At 36.2% G+C, this 23,044-nt stretch overlaps 1 protein-coding gene across 1 annotated transcript in view; it reads left to right on the top strand.

The window, feature by feature from the left end:
* The window catches only part of EYS (EGF-like photoreceptor maintenance factor), a 1,117,601-nt gene that overhangs the window by 786,638 nt on the left and 307,919 nt on the right, over nt 1-23,044 (top strand). The window contains 2 exon segments of the mRNA XM_087817245.1: nt 12,586-12,715; nt 12,717-12,816. Coding sequence (XP_087673371.1) covers nt 12,586-12,715; nt 12,717-12,816 — 230 coding nt within the window.

Here is a 23,044-nt window from a genome sequence, read left to right as displayed (position 1 = left end):
ATTGCCTGCAGTTTTCTTAGCTGCCCTTGGGTGAGTGATGATATCACGAGTTGTGATTTCATGACCCAGCTGAACAAGAATGTATTAAAATGGATCAGTGTTTATATGTAAAAGATATATTTTTACTGACTTTGCATGCAAAGTGGTGATATAAATTCATGTGCTCAAGTTTCTTCTCTCCCAAATTGCCAAAGAAATTTTTTTGTTAAGTCAAAAAAAAAAAAATCAGTTCTGGAAAAAAGGGATACTACTAGGAATTTTTTAAGCTATCATCAGTTAGACCAAGATTAAGAGAATTTTTCCCAGCATGACATTTATATCTTCCATGTCACTGAATGGTATTGTTCACTCAGTTACCCGTATCCCAAACCGGAGATTCACCTATGCTTTTTCCTTTCTCCCTGAACTAGATATTTACTGCTTCACTTCCAGATCTATTCTCCATCTTTTCCACCCTCTTGGTACCTCGGGAGGCTGACCTCTGTCACCTGCAACTACCCAGTTCCCCTTTGCCCTCTGACTTCCAGTCATGTTTGGCCAGTGGAGTGGCAGGGCATTGAAAGTGTAGAAAGGAAAAGAGATCTAATTTATCTCCTCTCCATTCTCTCTCAGCTGGATGTAAGTTTGTGCTGGCTACATGCCCCTCTCCAAGACTACAGCTCCCGTCAGGTGGCCTTTCTCCTAGACCGACATCCTTGCCCACAGTGCAGAACGTACTTCATTTGTTTTCCCACCCAGGTCCAATGGTAGTAACAGACTGTTCCTTCTCTTGTTGATTCTCTTAAACTTTTCCAACTTGAGAAGAGTCTCTTCATTAAACTCACTTCATTTACCCTTTCTGAACATGCATCTGCTTCCTGACAGCCCCTGACTGATCCACACATCATATATGAAATTGATTACAGGGTCCTTTTGGAAACTAAATGTTGTAAAACTAAATGTTAAATTAGTATTTGGTAAGTAGAGACCCAGATATTGGAAAATGAACTGTGGTTCAACAAAAGACCACAGTGGAATTGAAATAGAGAAGTTTGTTACTCACAGGTCCTGGAAGAAGCACAAGGTAAGCCTCGAGGGCCCACACAGAGAGGTCAAGGCAGGTGCCAGCTGAGGGAGAAGCATGACCAGGGGCACATGCTTTTATTAGGGTATGTGTGGGGAGTGCTTTGGGGTCCCTAAGCTAAGGCCAAATTGATTCATTCAAACCTAAAAGAGAGGAGTTTGGGTAAACTTCGTGGGGATCTTATCTAAGGGGCACACAAGGGAAAGGCACTGAGAGGTGGGGGAGACTGCTCACTGAGAGGTGGGGGAGACTGCTTACCACAAAGGCAGGTGGGGGGTCATACCAGGAACTTAAAACATTTTCTTGTGACTCTGTGGACTGCTTTGTAGGGCATGCACTTATGGGAGGGGCTAGCATCAGCTCAAGGACCCTTCAGACCAGTTGGCCACACAAAATAAATGCTGAGGTGGTAATAGTAAGGAGTAGTTTAGCTAAACTCTCAACACCAAATTTTTTTCACTTCTCTACATTCTCAATAATATTTTCTTAGTTCAAGTCCCAATCTCGTTCATTTTATTCCTATAATACTTCAACTACTTCTAGCTACTTCTTTTCAAACCATTGTTCACACTAAAACCAGAATGGTAGTTCAGAAACAAAGATGGCTCATTAATTTGCTGCTTAAAAGCCTTTAATGACTCCACATTACCTTAAAATGTACCCAACAAGTCTCCCCATTAGCCAGTCCCTGCCTATATCCCAAGACCCACCTACTGGTGCATGGCGCACGAACACACACACACACACACACACTGTGGCCTCCTCTATGCAAACCACTTGCAGTTCCCTGTGCATGTTGTCTTTAAATGTGCAGTGTCCTCTGACAGCCTTCTGAGAGCCCTTCTGAACACCACAGACTATTTTGTCTCCCCTCCTATAGCCAACTCCTTCTGATCTTTTAAGACTCAACTATAAACCTCTTGAGGAAACCTCTCCTGATAGTTTTTGTTCTGTTATCTTTCCATAGCATCTGTCTACAACCCTGTTGTGGGTATGTCCCCTCTTGTTACCTTCCAGGAGTGTAAAAATGTTGACGTTTTGGTCAGGGTTCAAACTATATGGATTCAAATCCATTTCCACCAATATATTTGCCTTGTGACCTTGAGTAGTTTAATTGTGTTTCTCTGTTTTCTTGTCTGCAAATCTACGAAAATAGAAGTAGTCATGTTTTCATATTTTTGTGAGAATTATTTTAGCACATTGGAAACATTTAGAGCAGTGCTAGGTTTGCAGTTAGCACTCGGTGAGTTATGCAGTTTTGCAATTGCCTTTTTTTTCCCCTCAGCCTCACAAGACTGAAAGCTCATAAAGAGGAAGGCCTAGATTCAACTGATCATTAGATAGCCTGATCAGTGAGTTTCTGGTGCATAGAGAGAACTCTGTAAGTCCTTTTAGATTGAAACACAAACAAATAAATGATGTGTAGTGAATTCTAGATTAATTCACATACCTTCTCTTTTGGCCCATCTTTGTTTTTCAAATCCATGCTGGAAATTTCAAGGTCTAGATTCCCTTAAAAAGTTCTTTCTGTGAAATTAATATTCTAAGGTTCCTAGAACCTGAGAAGGTTTTTCTTTCCTTGTAAGACTAGATGACAAATTTGCATTTGTTTTCGTCATCACACATGTTCTTATGGCTGAGGTTAAATACGTGACTTTATTCATGGCACTGTGATGGCTGAAATGTTTTTCTCTAATGTGTATGCACTTTCCAGTTAATAAGCAATCACATTTTGGCTGATATTTTAGAATATTCTTTTTTTTCCTGTAAGTTTTATGTTAATTTGGAAGTATTCTAGAGTAGTATCTCTCCATAATGGAGGGAATAAATTAAATTTAACAATATAATAAATGTTCCCATTTGGCATAAATCACTTACTAAAAATGTGCATATGTATAAATTTCTTACTCTCCGTAGTGGAAAGGTGTTCAAACTTCAGTGACTTCTAAATCTAAATGTAGCTATTAAGTAAAAATATGCTCTTAGTCAAAAATACTGTTTTTATAAATATGTCATTTTAAATTTAATTTGCCATAAGAAATCCAAATGATATGAGCAAGAGAAAATGAATTTGTAGCTTTCTTTAAGGAGTCATGGTATAGAATTCCGTTTCCATAATGATCTGTTACATTTTATATTTAAAAATGGTTTTCTTCTTTTTTATGCTGTTTCTCAGAATATACCTATGGATTTGAAAATTTATAAAATAAAACAATACATCTTTAGCAATGACTATTGTCAGAACTATATAAAGTACTGATTATTTAAGTAAGTAAATTAATAAAGTTGCTTTAAGGTTTTAAGTGCTAAAAAGTGAGATAAGCATAAAAACACACACAATGTTTTGTGGTACAGATATACAAAATAATATTAGCATGTTCTAAAGATTGCAAACTGTAAACACAAAAGTCTACTCTCATCTAGGATTATGGAAACTATGAAAACATAAATACCACATGCACATACACACACACATACACATTTATATGCTACATTCCTATATATCAGTGTTGAAAATCAATAAAAGATTTTTTTAACAAACATGCACTTTGAGAAATTCCTGGAAGATTAAAGAAAAAATGATGGTGACTTATTTTGGGTAGTGTGGCAGTTGGAAAAACATTCCAGCTACAAGACAGACATAAATATATGCTAAAGTAGAGAAAAGGTTTTAAATAAACTACTAAAATGCCAAAATAATAAGAAAAAATTTTACAGCCAAATAAAAAAGGAAGAAAAAAGTAAAGAAAAGGGAAAAAGCAAAACTATCTCCTAGGGAGTGTTTTGACTATGCCTCACTTTTAGGTGTGAGGAAAAGCTCTTCCCCAATTCTGTATAATAAACAGCCAACTTGCCCTGTGTGGAGGTTTGTGGCCCAAAGCCATACATGTATCATTCACTTATTCAAAATGCTTATTGAGCAATGACTTGGTACCAGGAACTATAATATAAATGTGCCAATTCTTATTTATTTAAAATCTTAAGAAAAATATATTATAATGTTCCCAGGTTGAAATTCGGCCTCAAAGTATTCTCACAGATACAGTTCCCAAGATATCTTGGAAATCTTTATCATGTAAAGCCTACAGTGAAAAATAACAAAACAGTTTAGGGGGAATAAAATGTACCATGAGAGAGGAGTCAACAAAAAGAAGAGAGGCTGACTTGGATCTGCAAAGACCAGATGTTGCTATTACCACATAAGAATAAGACCTTTATGCTTGATAATTTTAAGAAAGGAAAGAGAAATTAAAATATATGTAAGGAAAAAAGATCATAAAAACTTACTAGAGTGTTTCAAAACATAGCAGATATAACTTAAAAAGGTAAAAACATAATATTTAAATTATTAAAAAATGAACAAGTTAAACAGCAATTAGAGCTGTAAGGAGAATTAATAAACGGGATAACATAGCTAAAAAATTACTGTGAATCGAGAGAAACGTGATGCAAAAGGAACTGAGAATCTCGAAGATGAAAATCAGCAAAATTTATTTTATGTAATAAGTGTTTTACCAGGAGAATGTGAGAGAGCTATAATTTTTCCAGAATAGATGAAAAACATAAATCCTTTGAATAGAAAAACTACCAGGAAAAAAAAAAAACTAGACGAATAAAAATTACTCTAAACTTCAACACATCACAGTGGAAAAACTGCTGGTCAACAAAGACAAAGGGAACTTCTTAAAAATATCCAGAGAAGAAAGACAGGTTTGGCCATGTGACCAAGTTGTAACCATTGGGTTGAGAGGTAGTAGAATTTTCCATGTTTCCTCTTTCCCCCCTTGTTTACCTTGTTTGGTATTTGAGTATTTGCCTGTGATGCTGAGGCAACCTCAGAAACCATGTGCTGGATGGTAAAGCCTATGTCACTTGAGTCCCTGAATGTCACTGAGTGACTACAGGGAGCACGATTCCTCTCTCACCTATGCTGTTGAACTTTATTTGAACAAGAAATAAGTTTCTGCATTGCTTACCTACTACTAGAGGGACTAGCATTGTCATTACTATTATAATTTCACTTGTTTAAAAATTAATAAATAAAGAAAACTAGAATATAGGTCCATATAATCTGGATATGTATTTGTGCAAAAAGGGACGTAGAGTAGTTGCCTGTTGGAAATGGAGTGGCATTGGGTCTGGTGGGAGATATAAATAAGGACTCTCACTTTATGTACTTTTATGACATCAGCATTATTTGGTATTATTTCTTTAGTTAGATCTATGTATAATGTTGATGCAATTAATTATGTCTAAATTAAGTCCAAAAGAAATTTGGAGATGATAACTCTGAAACTGTGTTATAAAGGAAGAAACGAATATTTTAAGGTAAAAGGAACTTCAAGGGAGTCTTAGCATATGAAAGACATGAAGCATAGGATATTGAAAAAAATTACAAAAGATATGGTTAGAACATATTTGGACATATATTAAGGCATTGGAGGCAGATAAAACTGAAAGATAAGATGGAACCAAATCATAGAAGAATGTATATTTTCAATTGGAATAATTTTGGCCATGGGACTAATATGAGCAAGAGCTGGGAAAAAATGAATTAGGAAAAAACAAGAACGAAGAGAGATACTGGAAAGGAAATATGAACACAGAACTGACAAAAGGTAGTGAAGTTATTTTATTAGTTTAAGAAAAAAGGAAAACTAGAATTTGAGACATGGAAAGCAAGAAAAGGAAAGAAATCCAGGGTTTCTGATAGTTCCAGATTTGGCATATAGTCAGAAAGCGTTAATCTAATTCCCATCCAGCTTTTGGCTCTAGAATCAGATGGGACATGTTGCACGCTCTCTGTGATCAAGAACAGCTCTCAGAAGGGCTAGCATGAGAAGAGAGAATCAGAATCTCTCAAGGGGAACACGGCTTTTCAAAAACACTGTCCTATATACCGAGAGACAGTGGTTTGGAATACCCTGGGGTACAAGTCCTACCTAACACACAGTGATGCTGTGAACGTCAATTATGTGAGAATTCTTACGGTTTAAGGAACTTTACCTATGAATATGTAATAGCTAAAGAACAGAAGATTGTGAGAATGTGAAATATATTCCTTAGTGAGAAAAATTTAGAAAATGTGAAAACAAGATCTATTAAAAATCACACTATTATGTTAATAGTGAATTAATTTACTTGTCTCAAAATGTTCAGTGTTATTGCATTAATTGTTAGGATTTGACTCTTATTCTGTTGCATAATGTTATATTAAAAAAGAGGCGTAACTTGTTGGACTATGCTTGTTCAGATTGATTTTACCATGCATAAATTTGTTGTTTTGATATCTAATTCTTATTTTGAATGGCAAATGAGAATTTTTATATATACTAACAGTAATTTTACCTATGTTCTCTTTGCTATAACCATGCCAATTGAATACATTTTAACTAGCAAACATTTTCTCACATAAAATTTGCTATGATTAATTGTTTTCAAAGTTACTAGGTCAAACTAAAAACAACAACAATTTTAGAGCTAGTAGAGAATTATATGGTGAAATTGGACGGCTAAGCTGGTAAGAATGTGAGGTGGTCCAGTCTCTTTGGAGAAGAGTTTGGTTGTTGTTCAACATGTTAAACATGGGATACATGATCCAGCAATTCCACGCTAGATATGTACCCAAAAGAATTGAAAACATAACATCCAGACAAAAACTTGAACATGAATGTTCATAGTAGCACTGTTTATAATAGCCAAACTGTAAAAATAGCTCAAAATGACCATGAACTAATGAACAGATATAAATTGTGGTGTATACATATCACTAAGAAAAAGGGGAAAAGTTCTGTCACATGCAAAAACATGAATGAACCTTGAAAACATTATGCTAAGTCACAAAAAACCACATATTATATGATTCCTTTCATATGAAATGTGCTAAGTTGACAAATCTATAGAGATAGAAAGTAGGCTGAGCCTGGGAGGTATGAAGTGACTGCTAATGAACATGGGGTTTCTTTTTGGGATGGCAAATATAAAATGAGATTGTGGCGATGGTTGCACAACTCTGGATCTACTAAAAATTATCGAATCTTGCACTTTAAATAGGTGCACTCTATGTCTGTAAATTATATCTCAGCTTAGCTATTAAAATGAATTTATGGTCCAGATAATAGGAAAGAACCTGAAACAGCTTAAATATATTAATTCCAAACTGATAGAATCAATGATGTATATCAAACCATATAACACTGCAACTTTTAAAAGGAAAATGAAGACTACACTTATCTATAGGGCAGCCTGCTAAGAATTATTTTAGGTGAAAAAAATAAAGAGTACAATAGCATATTCTAATAGGTGAAAATATGAACTAGAATAGTGTATGTGTGTTTACATAATATTCTCAGTCTTATAAAAAGAGGGGTATTTATATATATTATTTGTACATCAAGTATATGTCTTTCGTTGCCTAGGTTATAGCACATTTATTTATGTGCTTTTAAACTAATTAAAAATGATTTTGGAAACTTTGCTTTCCCCTTTACTATTCATAGCCACAAACTCAAGATTCCTCTTGCTCAGTGTGTTTCTTTTTAATGCTTTATCATAATTCCAAACAATTCTCCTTCTCTGCTGTGAAGCAGGGCTTCCAGGATTCACAGTTGTGAGTGAGCCCATCCCTCCTTCAAGGACACTGAAGCCAGACAGATGCCTGCTGACAACAGCAAAGCCCCTGAGGCTGAAGCAGTGTGAACTGCTCGCGGCCTGCTGCCCCAGGGCTTCTACAGAACCCCGTAAAGAGCAAGAGAGGCAGGAGTGAACGGAGTGGGGTGTCCGCCTTTCTTGTTCCACCTAGAGCTCCCCCAAGATGATTAGAAATCACTGTCATTGTAAAATAATGTCTGTCTCTAAGGATCAGGCTTGGTTTTGAATAAAATTAGCATATTTTATTCAATTATTAATTCATTCAGAAAGAGTTCTTGAGAGCTTGTTACATGTTATAACAGTGACCGGTTCATCACCGTATTCTTATCCGCAGTTACCCGAGAGGCAGCCAAGCAGATTCTTCCCACTTACTATTTTAGATTGTTAGTAGTTCAAGTATTTAGATAAGAAGATCAATTTTTGCAATATTGTTTATGTTGAAAACTCTGAGCCTTGCTTTGTTTCTCAACATTCATACATTCGTGATTTTAGAATTAAAAGGAATTGCAACTTAAATGCTGCTTTTACATTGCTAATTATATTAATATGACCACCATCTAGTTGTGTTTAATAAACACCCATTCACTTGATAATTTTAACCTTTTATGTAAAAACAAGTTAAAATTTTAACAACCATAAAATTTTTTTGTTTTTAAAATATATAGTAAATTGAATAAATTTCATTTAATTCTAAATACAAAAATTGGTAAATTTGTGACATAATTAAGAACATATAAGATATAAAATTCAATCCTCCTAGCATCGAATTTCTAATGACCTTGATGTTTTAATTGATGACTCCATTGATAGTAATTATTTTTGTGTAATCTGTTAGCAAGTGAAATGTGCAACGTACTGATATTTTCAGGAGAGATACAGGACCCCTGAGCAGCTACAGTAGGAGAAAGAAGTAGCGACATTTAATTCAGTCTAATTTATCCCTGAGAAAAAAGGTGATTGACTGCAGTTTATGAAGTCCACGGCAAGAGTTAGATGAAATGGTGAAATCATTCAGAAACACTGAAACTAAAAATTAGAGTAGGAATACTGAGTAATAAGTCTCATGTAATTCAAATTAGCATTGCCATTTCACTGGACAGAAGTTACCTCAAAGGGACAATCTTATATTATGAGTACAAATGGGGAAAACTATGCTAATCTAACAGAATGAAATCAGAGAAAGTTGATTGTAAGATTGCATCAAAAGTTTTAGAATTTATGTTATTCACAAAACCAAAGAGCTATAATAATGGAGTTATGAAATTGACCCCAAAGAGAACCAATTTATGTTTAGTTGTTATTTTTCTTGTTAGAAGTGTGGAACATTGCATCTTTACAAAAATGATTCAAACTTACTTATAGAATATTTCTTGGAGAGCCTACTTGAAGTCAAGCAGTGTTAGGGATACGATGAAGAAAAGAGCAGAGGTGATCTATCCGTCCTTCGTGGAAACTGCAGCGCAGAGGAAAGGGGATTGAGTCAGGCTTAAATGATTGTAAAAATAAAAATATGGTTATAACTGTTAGGTGGGCCAAGTACAGAAACTAGGCTACAGAAACTCACCAGGGCAGGAAGCCCCAGATGCCTAGCAAGGGGCAAAACCGAGAAAACAAGAACCTTGGCCCCAGGCCCAAGAACCTTTCCTCCCCTAGCATACCTCTGGTCAAGCATGTAAGACCCCCCTGAGCAGTTCCTCCCTAAAGATAACATCAGTTGTATTTCAGCTTCAGGCCCAGAAAAGCAGCAAAACCAGACAAGTGACACTGTGGCTGCCTCAGGACCAGCTGACTAATGACCCCCTGCCCTGGCACCTACCAGTCAGTGGAGACCCTGAAAGAGCACCCCTGGGAAGCTGAAGAATATTCTATTGAGACCCTCCCCTAACATTTGTACCTGCAAGAAAGAGATAAACACCGGGCAAAGGGCCCAGTGTTCGCTCCCCACCAGGGGAGCATACCAGGGCCACCTCCATCCCCCTTCTTCCCTCCCAGGGGGCCCCATGAGACTTGCAATGGGGGAAGCAATGGGCAATGGCAGCTCATCCCAGGCTAACCCCTGAGCCTGTCTCCAAGGCCCCCCCCTCTCTGATTTCTCAGTGAGGCTCTCCTGTTGCTGCTTCTGTGCTCCTCCTTGTCTCACTGTCCCAAGGATATTTTTGCTGTCATCATGGACCTGATACCCTTTGGCTCAGTGCTGTGTAGCCCATCCCTTTGGATACCCCCGTCCCTTATCCCCTTTCTTTAACTAAATTCAATTTTTCTTTATCCACTATCTGAGATGGCTATTTAGCCTGCCCTCACACTACAGACCTTAACCTTTCAATAACCTGTGATAAACACCATGAGGAGGAATTTCAGGTTGTAAAAGGATTGTAACCCAAAAGAACTGACTAGCACATTAACACTATTTTTAGAAAATGTTTTTTATATTATCTATTTCACTTTCTTCAGGTTTTTTACTCCAATGAGTTGACGTACATATACTCAGTAAACACAAAAATAACTCTCTAATGTCAGTGAGAAAATGTCTTTGAACTGACTTTTTTTTGCCAAAGGTTTATCTTTTTGACAATGTTTTGCTTTGGGGGACAAAATTTTGCTCACACACTGACTTTTGTTTTTCCCAATATTTTATTTAACACAGGTTCACTGAAGGAATTATAATAATTTCTCAAGCCAGTAGCATACAGGATAATGTCTCTTAATCAGCCAAAAGAAATAGCATACAGGCATACCTCATTTTATTCGCTTTATTGTACTTCACAGGTGTTCAGTTTTTTTTACAAATTGAAGGCAAGACTCTCCACCAGCTAAAACATTACAACTCACTTTATTATGGTACTCAGTTTATTGCCATGGTCTGAAACCAAACCCACAATATCTCTGAACTATGCTTGTACGCCAAAGAAATGATAGATTAATTATATTATTGTACCAGACAAGGAGAGATAAAAAGAATTTTTAGTTGAGGCATATCTTATACAAGCTGGTACTCAGGAGACAGGTCAGCCTGGCCAACCAAGAGCTGATGTCCATGTGCCAGTGCCAAAGAAAAGCCTCTTGTTGCTAGAGCACTTGGCTAGGAAATGACAGAGTAAGTGTTGACAGGCAAGATATTCTTTGTAGGGCCACTGAGTGGCTTTCCCCACTGCTAGTAAAAGAGTTACCTTCACCGTAGAGGGAGCTAAAGGCCCAAAGGTCTTCACGGAGCTCTTTAGATCAGCAAAGAGTAGCCCTGCCCAGGCCAAACACTCTGGAAAAAACTTCACAACTGTAGGTGCTTATAGTCTAAATGTACTCTTAACCATAGTTGCTTTCTCCACATATTTTATTCATTAAGCCCCCACTGATGGCCCTCAGCAACTGAGCTACTCAGTGCTTATCAGTAACAACAGATAAGATGATAACATCCTGACATAGCCTACTTCACTCTTCCATCAAAACAACTTCACTCTTAAAAACAACTTCATTCGTAGGTCAAAACAACTTCACTCTTAAAAACAACTTCATTCTTAGGCCAAAAGAACTTCACTCTTAAAACTAACTTCATTTTTTGTGGAAAAAGTGGATTTGAAATCATATCAAATTAATACACAATAGACAACATACAAAATAAAAATATACTGTTAAATTTCGATTACTTAATATTGCAGCAAGATTTTTCACATTAACAAGACAATTCTCTTAATGATTATATTAAATGAAAATTACAAAAGCACAGCTTCCCAAACAGTATATAACACTCAGAAGGCATTAATTTAACAAATATTTATAAAGTGATTGCTATGAATAAGGAATTCTGCCAAAATGAGGAATCTGTGTATGGAGGGAGGGTGGAGAAACAATGTCCAGTGTACAGCCGAGCAGGAGTGGCTGTGCATAAAATAACAACTACTACAAGCAGGTGGGAAATAGTTGAGCAGCAGCACAAAGACATGTTATGGGATTTTAGAGATGATTGAAACATCCGTTTCATCTTGGTGAGCCAGGATGATTAGGAAGGCTTTGTGGAGGAAATAATATAGATCTTGACTTGGCACTTTAGGTGAAGAGAGGAACAGCGATGCATGGAAATGGAATGAACAGATTTCCACATTTGGAAAGCTCAGGACCTTTCCAAATAGCAATGTCATTTGTTTTGAGAAAGTTAAGGTGCTTATGAGGAATTATGGTAATAGGCTGGAAGTACAGAGGGATTCAGTTATCAAGAGATTCTGAGTGTAAAATGTAAAAGTAAAGAATTTTGGTTTAATTCAAAGGAAATTGTTTTTGGTCATTATTAAGGAAGAAAAATTAGACTGGTAATATAATTTGTGAAAAAATATTAAGGAATCATTTATAGGCATTTCTAAAATACCTCTCGGGTACCTTCTACAAATGAATGCAAGTCATTTTGAGGAATACATCTTTCTAGCAATCAACCTGGAAATAATGTAAGTTCAAGCAGTTTTACCATGAAAATGTAACATGGTCTACCTTCTTGATCTTACGCTCATGAAGTTTAGAATAGCCAAATTAGAACTATGTTCAGCCAAAATTTTATTTCCTTCATGTAAAACTGACTCTTAGGCATATGGAGGCGAAGATAGCCAGGTTTCTTACTACTTTGAAGAAATTAGTTTAGCTTCTCAGAACCACATGGATTGACTACAGCATCACGATTAGCCCACGGTCACATTCTGTAGCCTTGACATGTTCAGCATTTATAAACCCCACAATTGTAAAACAAATGTAATTCTTTTTGCCCTCCGTTAAACCTTAAATGACTGTTTTTCCCCCTCTCTGATGTAAAACCTAAGTTTCTGTAATTTCTATTTAAGTTCCTGGTACTTTCACTTACTTTGTGTTTTCTGATCTGTTTCTAAATCTAGATCCCGGGATTCTACTCTGCCTGCAGTGCCCTCCGTTGTTGCTCCTCCTGGTGGGGCAGAAGGGGTCGGCTCCCCGTGGGCTTCCCTCAGCCCCGCTCCTGCAGCGCCCTCCGTGTGCCAGGCGATGTGTGCCACACGGAGGCACTTGCCATCCCCTCTTCCTCTCCAGCGGTGTATTCTCATTCCGGTGTGACTGTGCACTACATTTCACTGGCCGTTTCTGCGAGCAAGGTAATCAATCTTCATTATCCTTCTATATTTCTTTTTAAAAACTTCTCCAGAGGGAGCAAGAGAATTGAAACCTATTGTAAACACATTGATGGATATTAGCACAAATAAGAAACAGCTGTATAGTTTTATTTAAAAATGAGTTCTAATAGAACATTTTCAGTTCAATAATGTAGAAGCAAACCTAAGATATTTTTTTTATTAGGACTGCCACTCAAAATCTATTTTCAATTGCCACACAAAATAAGAATTCAAATTCAAATGTAGTGTTATTTACATAGTTTCTTCTAAAAGTGTGGTGCGAACATCCTTTGTCACCGGAGAAATAATTAGGTTCTAATTAATACTATTTTTATTGTTTAACTGTTAATCAAATTACTGGTTTTTAATCTTTTCATAAGCAGATCCCCATATTTAAATTACTTTGTTGTGTATGAAGAGTAAATTATTTTTTTAATGTTTAAGAATGTAAGTTTAGCATTAATGGAGCGATTATGAATGAAAAGAAAATTTTCCCATTGTCAACATCTAGTGGCCTCCTGAGAGGCTCTGTTATTTGAAGCCATGCAGGGCACCCACAGCCAGAAACGCCCGGGCAGATTACAAAGACATTAGGTTATGATGCAGCTGATGGCGTGTCCCTACACTAATAGCTGAAAGGTGTCATTGTTTCCCATGTAAAATTAATCACTGGTTTTAAATTGGAGAAATGGGATGAGGATTGCTAGTGGATAATGATTCCGATGGCAGAGAATTTCATTACTTACCCAAGACTGTATTAAATAACTCCTTCTTGTAGTGCCAAAATGTGGGACCTCCTAAACCCAATTCAGAAGTATGTGTATATGTTATTGAACTCTTCTTTCCAAATGACCTTGTCTGACTGCTGGGAATGTTTTAATATTCAGCCAAGTAAGCAAGTAAACACAGTAAAAAGCACAGAAGTGGAAATACAGTCGATTTTCATGTTCATTGTAAAATGTGTCCTTAAAGTCTGTTTTTTAACTGTACAATGCTTTTGAAGACACATCATTATTGCTTAATCTTGAGTGAATATTTCATATGTCTGCAAATATCACGAAACTTGCCTTCTTCTGCTACAGTCTGAGACCATTTATGTTACATTCTGTGGGACATAATTCTGGGGACATAATTGGGATTGTAAGGCTCTTTTAGATCTACCCTTAACCATTTAAAACTCTGAGAGGGTTTTTTCTTTCTCTAATTTCATGCTAGGTAGAGTCTTAGAAAAATACACTCCTTACCTTTCTTCAAGTGTACTTTGATATTTTAATCTTTTTTTCTTAATCCATATTTACTGACAGTGGTGAAGTTGATCCTTTAAAAGGAATTCTTCGTTATTGAGCATATCTGCTGGTTAATCACACACGTTCGACTACAAATGACCCTCTAACCATAATTTCTCTCTCTCCTACTGAATCCCCAGTTCTTCCTCCTAATTCCCAACTCAGTAGCTTTAACACTCAGATCGTCACCTATACTTTCCTTCAGAAAAGGATAAGTTCAGGTTTATTTGGAGTTAAATGTAAGACTTGACTGAAGCTTAGTAACATTTGGTGTTTGGGATGACGGAGTATAGGAACCTGGCCTCAGGAAAAGAATCTCTGCCCTGTATTCACTATTGGGAATATTTTATCTTTTTCCAACATTATTATTCAGTTTCGGCCTCATCTATTTTTTTTCTTTTTTTCCTGCTGAATTTACAGCATTTTGAAAAATAATAGATGGAATGATAATGTGTTGCTAAATCTAGGTAATCTACTATAGATTATTTATTTCTAAGTGAAAGTAATCAGAAACTGTGAGTAAACAATTATTACCAAGAGAACAATTGTTTTTTCTTAAAGAAACCTTGTCAGTGACATCTGAGATGTATGATGTACTAAACAAAATGCGTGCAATAGGACTCTTTTTAGATTATTAGCCATGACAGTATTTACCTGTAACTTTGCTGTTACCCCTTGCCTCCTTTGGGGGGAAATATTTTTGTATAATATTTAGAATGTGGTGCACTGTACATTTTTAGGATTGGAAATGTTATTTCTAATTGTAAAAATGATCAATATTTACTTTTAGCCATTTACTCCTTAAATTAGAATTAAGTATCTTTCTTCTTTCAGTTATAAAGAAAGCCAAGAACAGGTTTATATTTTGAATCTGATGCTCTAAATATAATTTATACTGGTATGGGTCTTAGAATCCAGATTGACAGATAAGGACTACTGCCTAAGGCCCACGATTTAGGAATCTGCTACCATAATGAGACTTTTTATAGCATTATCCAGGTCAGTCAGATGCCATCATTTCTAAGAGTAGATTTCAATGAACAGTATTGTATGCCAGTTTCCACTACCTGGCAAAAGTCTTGTTATGGATAAACAGTCCCTAAATCAATCAAAATCTCTCTCTCTCCCTCTCTCTCTCTCTCTCTCATATAGAAATGTTCTCAGTATTAAATTGCTTAGAATGTACTGATAGATTGCTATGAAAATTATTTCTTAGCTAAGGCCCTGTTGAGTACATTCAACATCTAATTTATATGAACTTCTGCTTCAGGAATGAAATTTGCATAATATCATCTTGAAGAGTTCTGATTTACCAGACACTGCACTGAGTGCTTCATGAATCTTATTTCACTTAACCCTCAGAATAACCCAGCTGAAGTAAGCATTCTAAATTACCCCCTTTTACAAATGAGAAATCTAAGGCCCAGAGTTGTTAACTTACTCACTCAAGGTCACACAGCTGGTACATGGTAGAGATGGGATTAGAAGAAATCTTGCCTGGCTCCATACTTCACATTTAACCACCATGTTCTATTGCTGCACTAGTTAGACAATCAAGTTTAACATGATGACATGACATAGAATTTCTAACTGTTATCAATCTTTCATCTGTTTATTAAAAGTAACTTTATTGAAGGAAGAAAAGAACATTTTCTTTAAAAACTGAAATTTTCAAAATCAGAAAACCAAAGAAGTTAATGTTGATCTAATAAATTTTTCAGGCATTATCATGACCCACCCGATATCAAACTGAAAATCTTATTAAATGACACTAAGAGAATCATATCTGAGTGGATATTTCAATAAAACTAAAACATAGGAAGTAGATTAAGAAGATTTAAATTTCAGAAAAATCTGGACATAGATGATGAAAGAACCTGACTCTCTGAAAAAAATATATAATTGCATAGGCATCTAAAAGAAAAGATATGATGGAAACTGATTTTTTTCTTTATAGCCCTGCTCCTTTTTATATTCAAAGTTAATATTCTTAAGCTTGAAAGAATGTTAAAGTATTTTATTTTAACAGCTTTGTTGTTGTTTTTCACAGCAAAATGGAGGTATAAATTAGGTTTAGGCCTTAACTGTAATAACACTAAATTCAGTAACACAGAGAAAGGGTTTGGGGGTATGGGATTCAGTAATGGGTCACCCATACACATATTTCCTATCAACTTAGCATTACGTCATGTGCTGTATCAAATCATTCATATCAAATTGCCTAATAACATTGACTTATAGAATCAGTTTGATTTAATATGTTCTTTTATTCTCTCAACATATGTTATCTTAATTCATATGAGCTAAACCTTGTTGCCTACTTTATCATAATGATCCTGCATCTCACCAGGGGAAACATAAGAGCATATAGTCTTGCTTTGTTTTAGACGGCTGCATGCAGGCAGATGGCTGTCTCCTACTGTAAAGTTCAGAGTGACAAATTTAGAATATCAGTGCCTTGTGCTGGGGGAAAGCGTATGCCTCTGACTATTAATTATAGGATTAACATTTTTAAACAGCCCCATACATTTTAGTGTTCTATAAAACAGTTTTATAAATAGTGCAGTAAAGGAGTATTTAAATGCCATACATTAAAACCAAGAAATCTTTTGTTTTATTTGAAATCCTGTCTGTATATATTTTATATATGCTTAAAGGTCAACTGTACTGAGTAAATTGCAAACCTAGAAATAAAAGTGAGAGGTTTTACTAGGTGTTTTGTCTTGTTATATATATGTTTAAAAGACTGCCTTAATGGGTGCCTTCAGTGTTGCCATAACTGGAATATATTTTAAAGGCATGTTAGAGTAGTCTGAATTTATTTATTAACTTTAGATCAGGTGTCTAAATGTCAGACATTCTAGAGCCAAGAAGGCAGAGAAACAGAGCACTAGTCGACTTATAACAATGATTTATCTGCTCTCCTGAGAACTGATAGTCTACATCATCAGAAAGAACCAAGAAATGGGTATCGGCCTTTTCGAACAGTATACCCATGTCTGAAAATCTATCTCTCAAATCAGAGAGCAGTGCACCATATTTATTAGTTAATGGCAACTGCTAAAATATTAAGATGTTAAGTTTCCAATGGATGGGGATTGAAGTCCAGTGCAGGGCTGAAGGGAGACAAGAATACCTGTCATCAGAGACAGAGGATTTCATTTTCGAAGGCAGGGGTAGGCTGAAGTTTCCAATCTCCTGTGCTCTTGCCCTCTCTCAGCTGCTGCATTCGCCAGCAGGGAGCACTGTGTTCAGTTGGTACAAGAAGCTCCCTCCGCATCCTGGTGCTTGTAACTATGTAAAATCTAGTTACATTGTCTATTTACATTGATAATAACCCAGAAGTTTTCATATGGGAAGAGGAGGAATATATATGCCCCTCCATCCATCAACGAAAGGGTGATTTCGTTGTATTTTGTCTTCTTTATTGCATTAATTAACATTCCTTTATTTCCCTATAATTCAACACATTTAATTAAATAAACATTAGTTGAACACCTAGCATGTAAAATGCATGGAGTTAGTCATTGGAGGTGGTATGAAGATGAACTTTGCCTTTAAGTTTGAAAGTAGTTTTTAGCAGAGGGTGTGCAGTGGGGGAAGGCAAGAAGGGGAAGCAAAGCATAACTCAAAGGTGAAATGGCATTTCCCAACGGTGTCCTACAAAGAATGTTCTAGACAAAGAGGATTATATGTCGTCATGAAAATGAACATGTAAGAATGACTTTTTGCCAGTTTCTTTTTAAGGTAAAATGGTGTGTTCTGATAATGTCCTTAGACTAAAGATGGGACTATAGCAAATTAATAAAGAGAAAGACCATTCCATTAATTGTATTCATCTATTTATTTCAGATTTGTCATAGGCCAGTTGTTCCTGTTCACAAGAAATTTAGTAAAGTTTTATGGTCAGATACTAAATGTAATGACTATTTTTTTCTCAGTTCCTGCAGTCCATGCTCTTAAACATTAAGCTTTTCCATGTGCGAATATATTACCATGTAATTAAATTAAGTAGGATTAGTTGAATTCTAACTTCTTATTGTCATTTTAACATTTTAAATGATGGTAGGACAGCTACATGAGTACATTTGTGTTATACTGTTTATAATGAAATAGTAAGGATTTGAAAAAAAAATTTGTTTAGTAATTAACTAGAAGAAATCATAGCAAAGAATTAGAGACTATAAACTTGGATTATATGAAAATAGATCAACAGTAAAAACAAAGACTAATGTTAACCTGCCCTCAAATGTTATTATGTAGGGTGGGGCAACAGTAGGTTTATAGCTGTCAGACAAATAAATAGTATAATAATTAATAAATAATGCAAGAATGAACTGTTTCGCATACTCACAAGTGTAAACCTACTGTTGCCTCACCCGGTACAATGGCAATACAAAAGGGCATGATGACCAGAGCTAATTAAGAATAAATTATGGGAAATTCATTTTCAGGCAAGTATTTTCTCCAACATGTGATGTGCCTTTGGCATGAAAAAATTAATAGAACTTGTATTTAAGAGGTGACATTATGTCCTTACTTGTAAATATAATTTCATTAATGAAATAGAGAGCCACCTGAGCCAAAGAATTTATTCTTTAAACTGTCCTTGAAATACTACACCAATTTCAACTGCTTTAATCTATTTTGTTAAGGTGTCTCTGTGTATCTTTTTACTCTCTATTCTAGGATTAGAGATATGGATATGAATAAATATATATAAATATGGAGAGATATGGAAATTGAAACCAATGCTCACATATATGTATATCACCCTTCCCCTGCAGTTTTCTTTGCTGCTTGTGGATTAAAAATGAGGAATGAATGCTTTGTGTAAGCTCAGTGTTTCTGTAGATTAACATCATCAGGTACAGTAACTAGGAAATAAGAAATCAACAGATAATAACAGCTAATAATTACCATTTCATACTTCCTACCATGTTAAGCTCTTTTCATGCATTTTCCCTTTCAATCACCACACCAACCCAGTGAGTCAGATAATACTATATTAATGAAGTTATTTTGGTTTCCAAGTTAGAGAAATCAACTCAATAAATATAGCTAACATTTATTGAATGCTTAATATGTGTTAGCCATTGCTCTTAATCTTAGCCTGTAGAGACTCGTTATTTCTAATGAATGAGTATTATTTTGAACTAAATGCTATTCTAGCCTCATAATGCAGGAGAGAAAATGTATGCAGAGATTTAAGTAACTTGCCCGTGTAAATTTTGGAATTGAGGTTTGAATCTAAATTCTTAAAACTGTCCTTCCTGTCTTATCCAAGTTAATGTAAGCAAAGATAGAAATTTTTATTATAAAAATATAAAGGCAGCATCTCACAGAAACATCCAATGGGAATTTAAAGGCACTCAACTAGGAACAAAAGCACTCTGGATACTTTTCCTGTTGGAGTCATGTTTCACTATTGTCACCATCTCCTAGTTGACAAAGGCTTTTGAATCAACACTGTAGAGCCCTTTTCCCATAGAGAGACTGAATTTTTCTTGCATTGCCCCCGAGGAAGAGATGTGTGGCTAAGGTGACCACCCATAACCCAGTCATTCTGGCCAAAAGTATCCTAAAGGAGATCATAAAGCAGCTATCCAAGAAGAAATAATTATGGTTGGCTGAGAATATACCCCAAATATATAAACTATATTAGTATCTCCATCTTATGAATGAGGCTCTGAGAAAGAGATTGCCTAGGTCATGCAGAGATTGCAAAGCCAGAACTGAGCTCAAGCTGTGTTTGATGCCAAAAAGTGTTCTTTTTACCACTACACATTTCTACAGTATTTTTAAATCTCCCTTAGAATATAGGGTATAGGCATTGAGACAATGCCATCTATAATAACCTAGTAATGAGTTTAGCTTATTAAATGACTTGACTTACATTCAAGAATAATTTAACTTCTCCCAGCACCAGTTTAAGGTATTCTCTACCAGATTTCTCTTGCCCTTATTTTTAGACAATCTGGATATATTTCATGGCTTTCAGTCACTTACAGGTATTAAACAGTGTAACCCAATTTAACAAACTAATCCAATTTCATCCCATACCTAATTTGAAGCTGCCCATACCCTCCCATCTCTTCCCTTGTTACACTTTCTCCCTAAATGTTGAGCCTCTAAGGTTAGATCAGAGATAGAAGGAACCAGAAAAGGTATCAAAAGTCTTATTCCTTAGCATGTGGTGATTATAATTCTGTGTAGGCAGCAAATGCATTCTGTCATTGCAGGTACAGCAGTGGTTTGTTGCTGATTCCTTACAACATATTTCTCTGCTGGGGGTTGTGTATGCTCAGCTTATCTCTTGCAAATTTCCTTTAGCTACCATCTGGGAAGTACATTTCTACCCTTTTTGGCTGCACCTGATGCAGTTCACATCTTGGATTACCTTGAGCCTAGTTACCTAACACCATCCTTATTGTCAGTTGGATCTGAGAAAATTGCAGTCATTCCTGTCCTGCCAGCTGATAGAAGTGCAAATAATCCTATAGGGGAATCCTTCTCTTCACTAACTTGGCAGGTTGCTCTAGCCTGTTGACAGCTCTTTTGGATTCTCCCAGCAAAAGGCAGGCCCCGTCTCCATTCCTTGCCTCCCAACTCTAGGAACACATGTCAAGTTCTCCCAAGAACTCCCTGCACAGATAGCAACAGAGGGGTCCTACAAGTTGCTTCAGCTCTGCTAGCGTGCATCCAGCTGTCCACAATTTCTGAGTGAAACTTTTTGGAACTTTCTCACTTGATTAGGAGTGGGGACAAGATATATCACAGTGCTCACCCCTGTTTTAAATCTTTCTGAGGGATCTGTATATAATAAATCTCTAGCTTTCTCTCATATAGATTTGGAGGTAATGGTAGCTGGACCAGTTGGCCTTCTCTTAACATGTGCTACTTGGATATGTTTGATAATTCTCTTTAGAAATGAAGTCATATTATCACCATTTGTATTGTCTGTACTTTGAAGACTTTAAAGAGAATTTTGAGAAAACAGAAAAAAAGCCCTCTTATAAGTGCTATTATATTACCATAAACCTAGGATACATTTTCATTAAGATAGAAAGGAATTCAGTATGTAGGAAAAATAGTATATCTTCTTGCAATTTTTTTCTTACATTTACACTGGTTTATCCCTAGCAGCAGAGGAGATTCAATTCTAACCAACAGATCTTGAGAGCCTCCTGTCTCTTTAATCTTAAAAGTCACACGCTCCTTACATTCTACAGCATATGCATTGTAATATAAAGAGTAAATGAACCATTCTCTAGGAATTGTCATGCTTCCTCTGTGACTGCAGTCAAACCTAACAGCTGGTGCAGACTCCTGGGAACACAGGTATTTGAGAAGCATAGGTTTACTGAAAAGGGTAGTAGGCTACGAGTGAGAAGACACGGGACTCATCCCAGCCCTTAATTAGTTGTGGAGTATTAGGGAAATCATGACTCTTTTGACCTTCAGTTTTTCTATCTTCAAAGTGGCAGAGTTAGAATCAATTTGAGAGCCCCTGTTAGCTCTAAAATGTATTGCCCCCAGATTGATCTCTAACATGAAACCTCTTGGGTTTCATTTAGCCATTGCTCTGGGCTTGGACTGAGGGGCAGCCTCTGAAACTGCTTCAACATCAGGGATGACTCTTCAGGTTGCCCGGAGCACTTACGAGTCAGGCTGTTTTCTTACTTCGCTACCCACTGCTACAGGATGAGTTCCCTGAGAAGCAGGATCCTAGACAGAGATTATAATGCAGGATTTTATTAAGGGAGTGCTTTTAAGATCAACGCTCAAAAAGAAGGCGGCAGGATTCGACAGCAAGTGCTTCACAGCGTCTGCCATAGCAATCTCTCTCTCCCTCTATGTCCTTTTAGATTCAGTAATGGAATCGTCTAGTCTTTCCCAGTCTAGGGCACTAAATGTGTCTTCTCTTATGTGCTTTCCCTGGCATTACTCACAGACAGAACAGCTTCTGAAAAACAAAGGATGCAGTTTGGAGTTGTAGAGAATATCTTGAAGTTCATATTCTCACTTAAGTTTTTATTCCTCATGGAGAGACTTCTTTTCCCTCACTGAGTGTTTCACTCCTCTGGATCCATTACAGACATATTTTCCAAAAGATCTGTACTCGAATACCAAGGAATTTATCATTCCCCAGCATTCATGTGCTGTCCTGTGTCAGGCCCCACGCTCTCCGGTGTTCCTTCTATGGGCAATATTCTTCTTACCCGGTTAGATCCTTGTCTTCTGCAGAGACTTGTGCGAACTGTTACTTTCTCCAGGAAGCCATCTTCTTGACATTCACATCCAACCTGCTTTTGGTTTCCCACTCTGCATTCTTGTGCCCTTAATATCTTGTGCCTTTCTCTATTGTTGCATTCCCTGTCTCGTATTTCCATAGTATATTTACTTATTTTGCCCTCCTAGATGCTAAAATATTGTGGGAAGTGACTGTTTTTCTTTCATGTCATTCTAACTCAGCATCTAGCGTAGCACCTGAGATATAGAAGGAAATCAAATATTTTTTGTTAAACTTAAAGAGAACTATTTTATAATAACTAAAGAACCATTTAGCTCTTTAGATATATTAGGTAAATACCATGATGTTTAGGAAAAAAGAAAGATATATAAAAACTGCTTTCCTCTGTAATAAATTAAAGACTCAATCCCCAACTTTTTCACCACCCCAAACCAGCTCTGAATTTGAACAGGTTTTCAAATTTTCTATTCATTTCGATCTGTGCTGTGAATATTCAGGCAGCCCTTCTAACTTTGGTTTGTTGAAGAACTCATAACAGTTACATTTTATTCTCCTCTTCTTTGGTAGATAAAGTCTAAAATATTTAGACTATGGTATTTACAAATATGCTTGAAGTAAAACCAACAAAAATTTCTTAGGATGCTTCCCTATGTCTGTCAGAGGATTTAAA

This window comes from Miniopterus natalensis, chromosome 5, assembly GCF_054644295.1.
Source record: "Miniopterus natalensis isolate mMinNat1 chromosome 5, mMinNat1.hap1, whole genome shotgun sequence".
Lineage (NCBI taxonomy): Eukaryota > Metazoa > Chordata > Mammalia > Chiroptera > Miniopteridae > Miniopterus > Miniopterus natalensis.
Note: the sequence above shows the minus strand (reverse complement) of the source record. Positions and strands in the feature narration are given on the sequence as shown.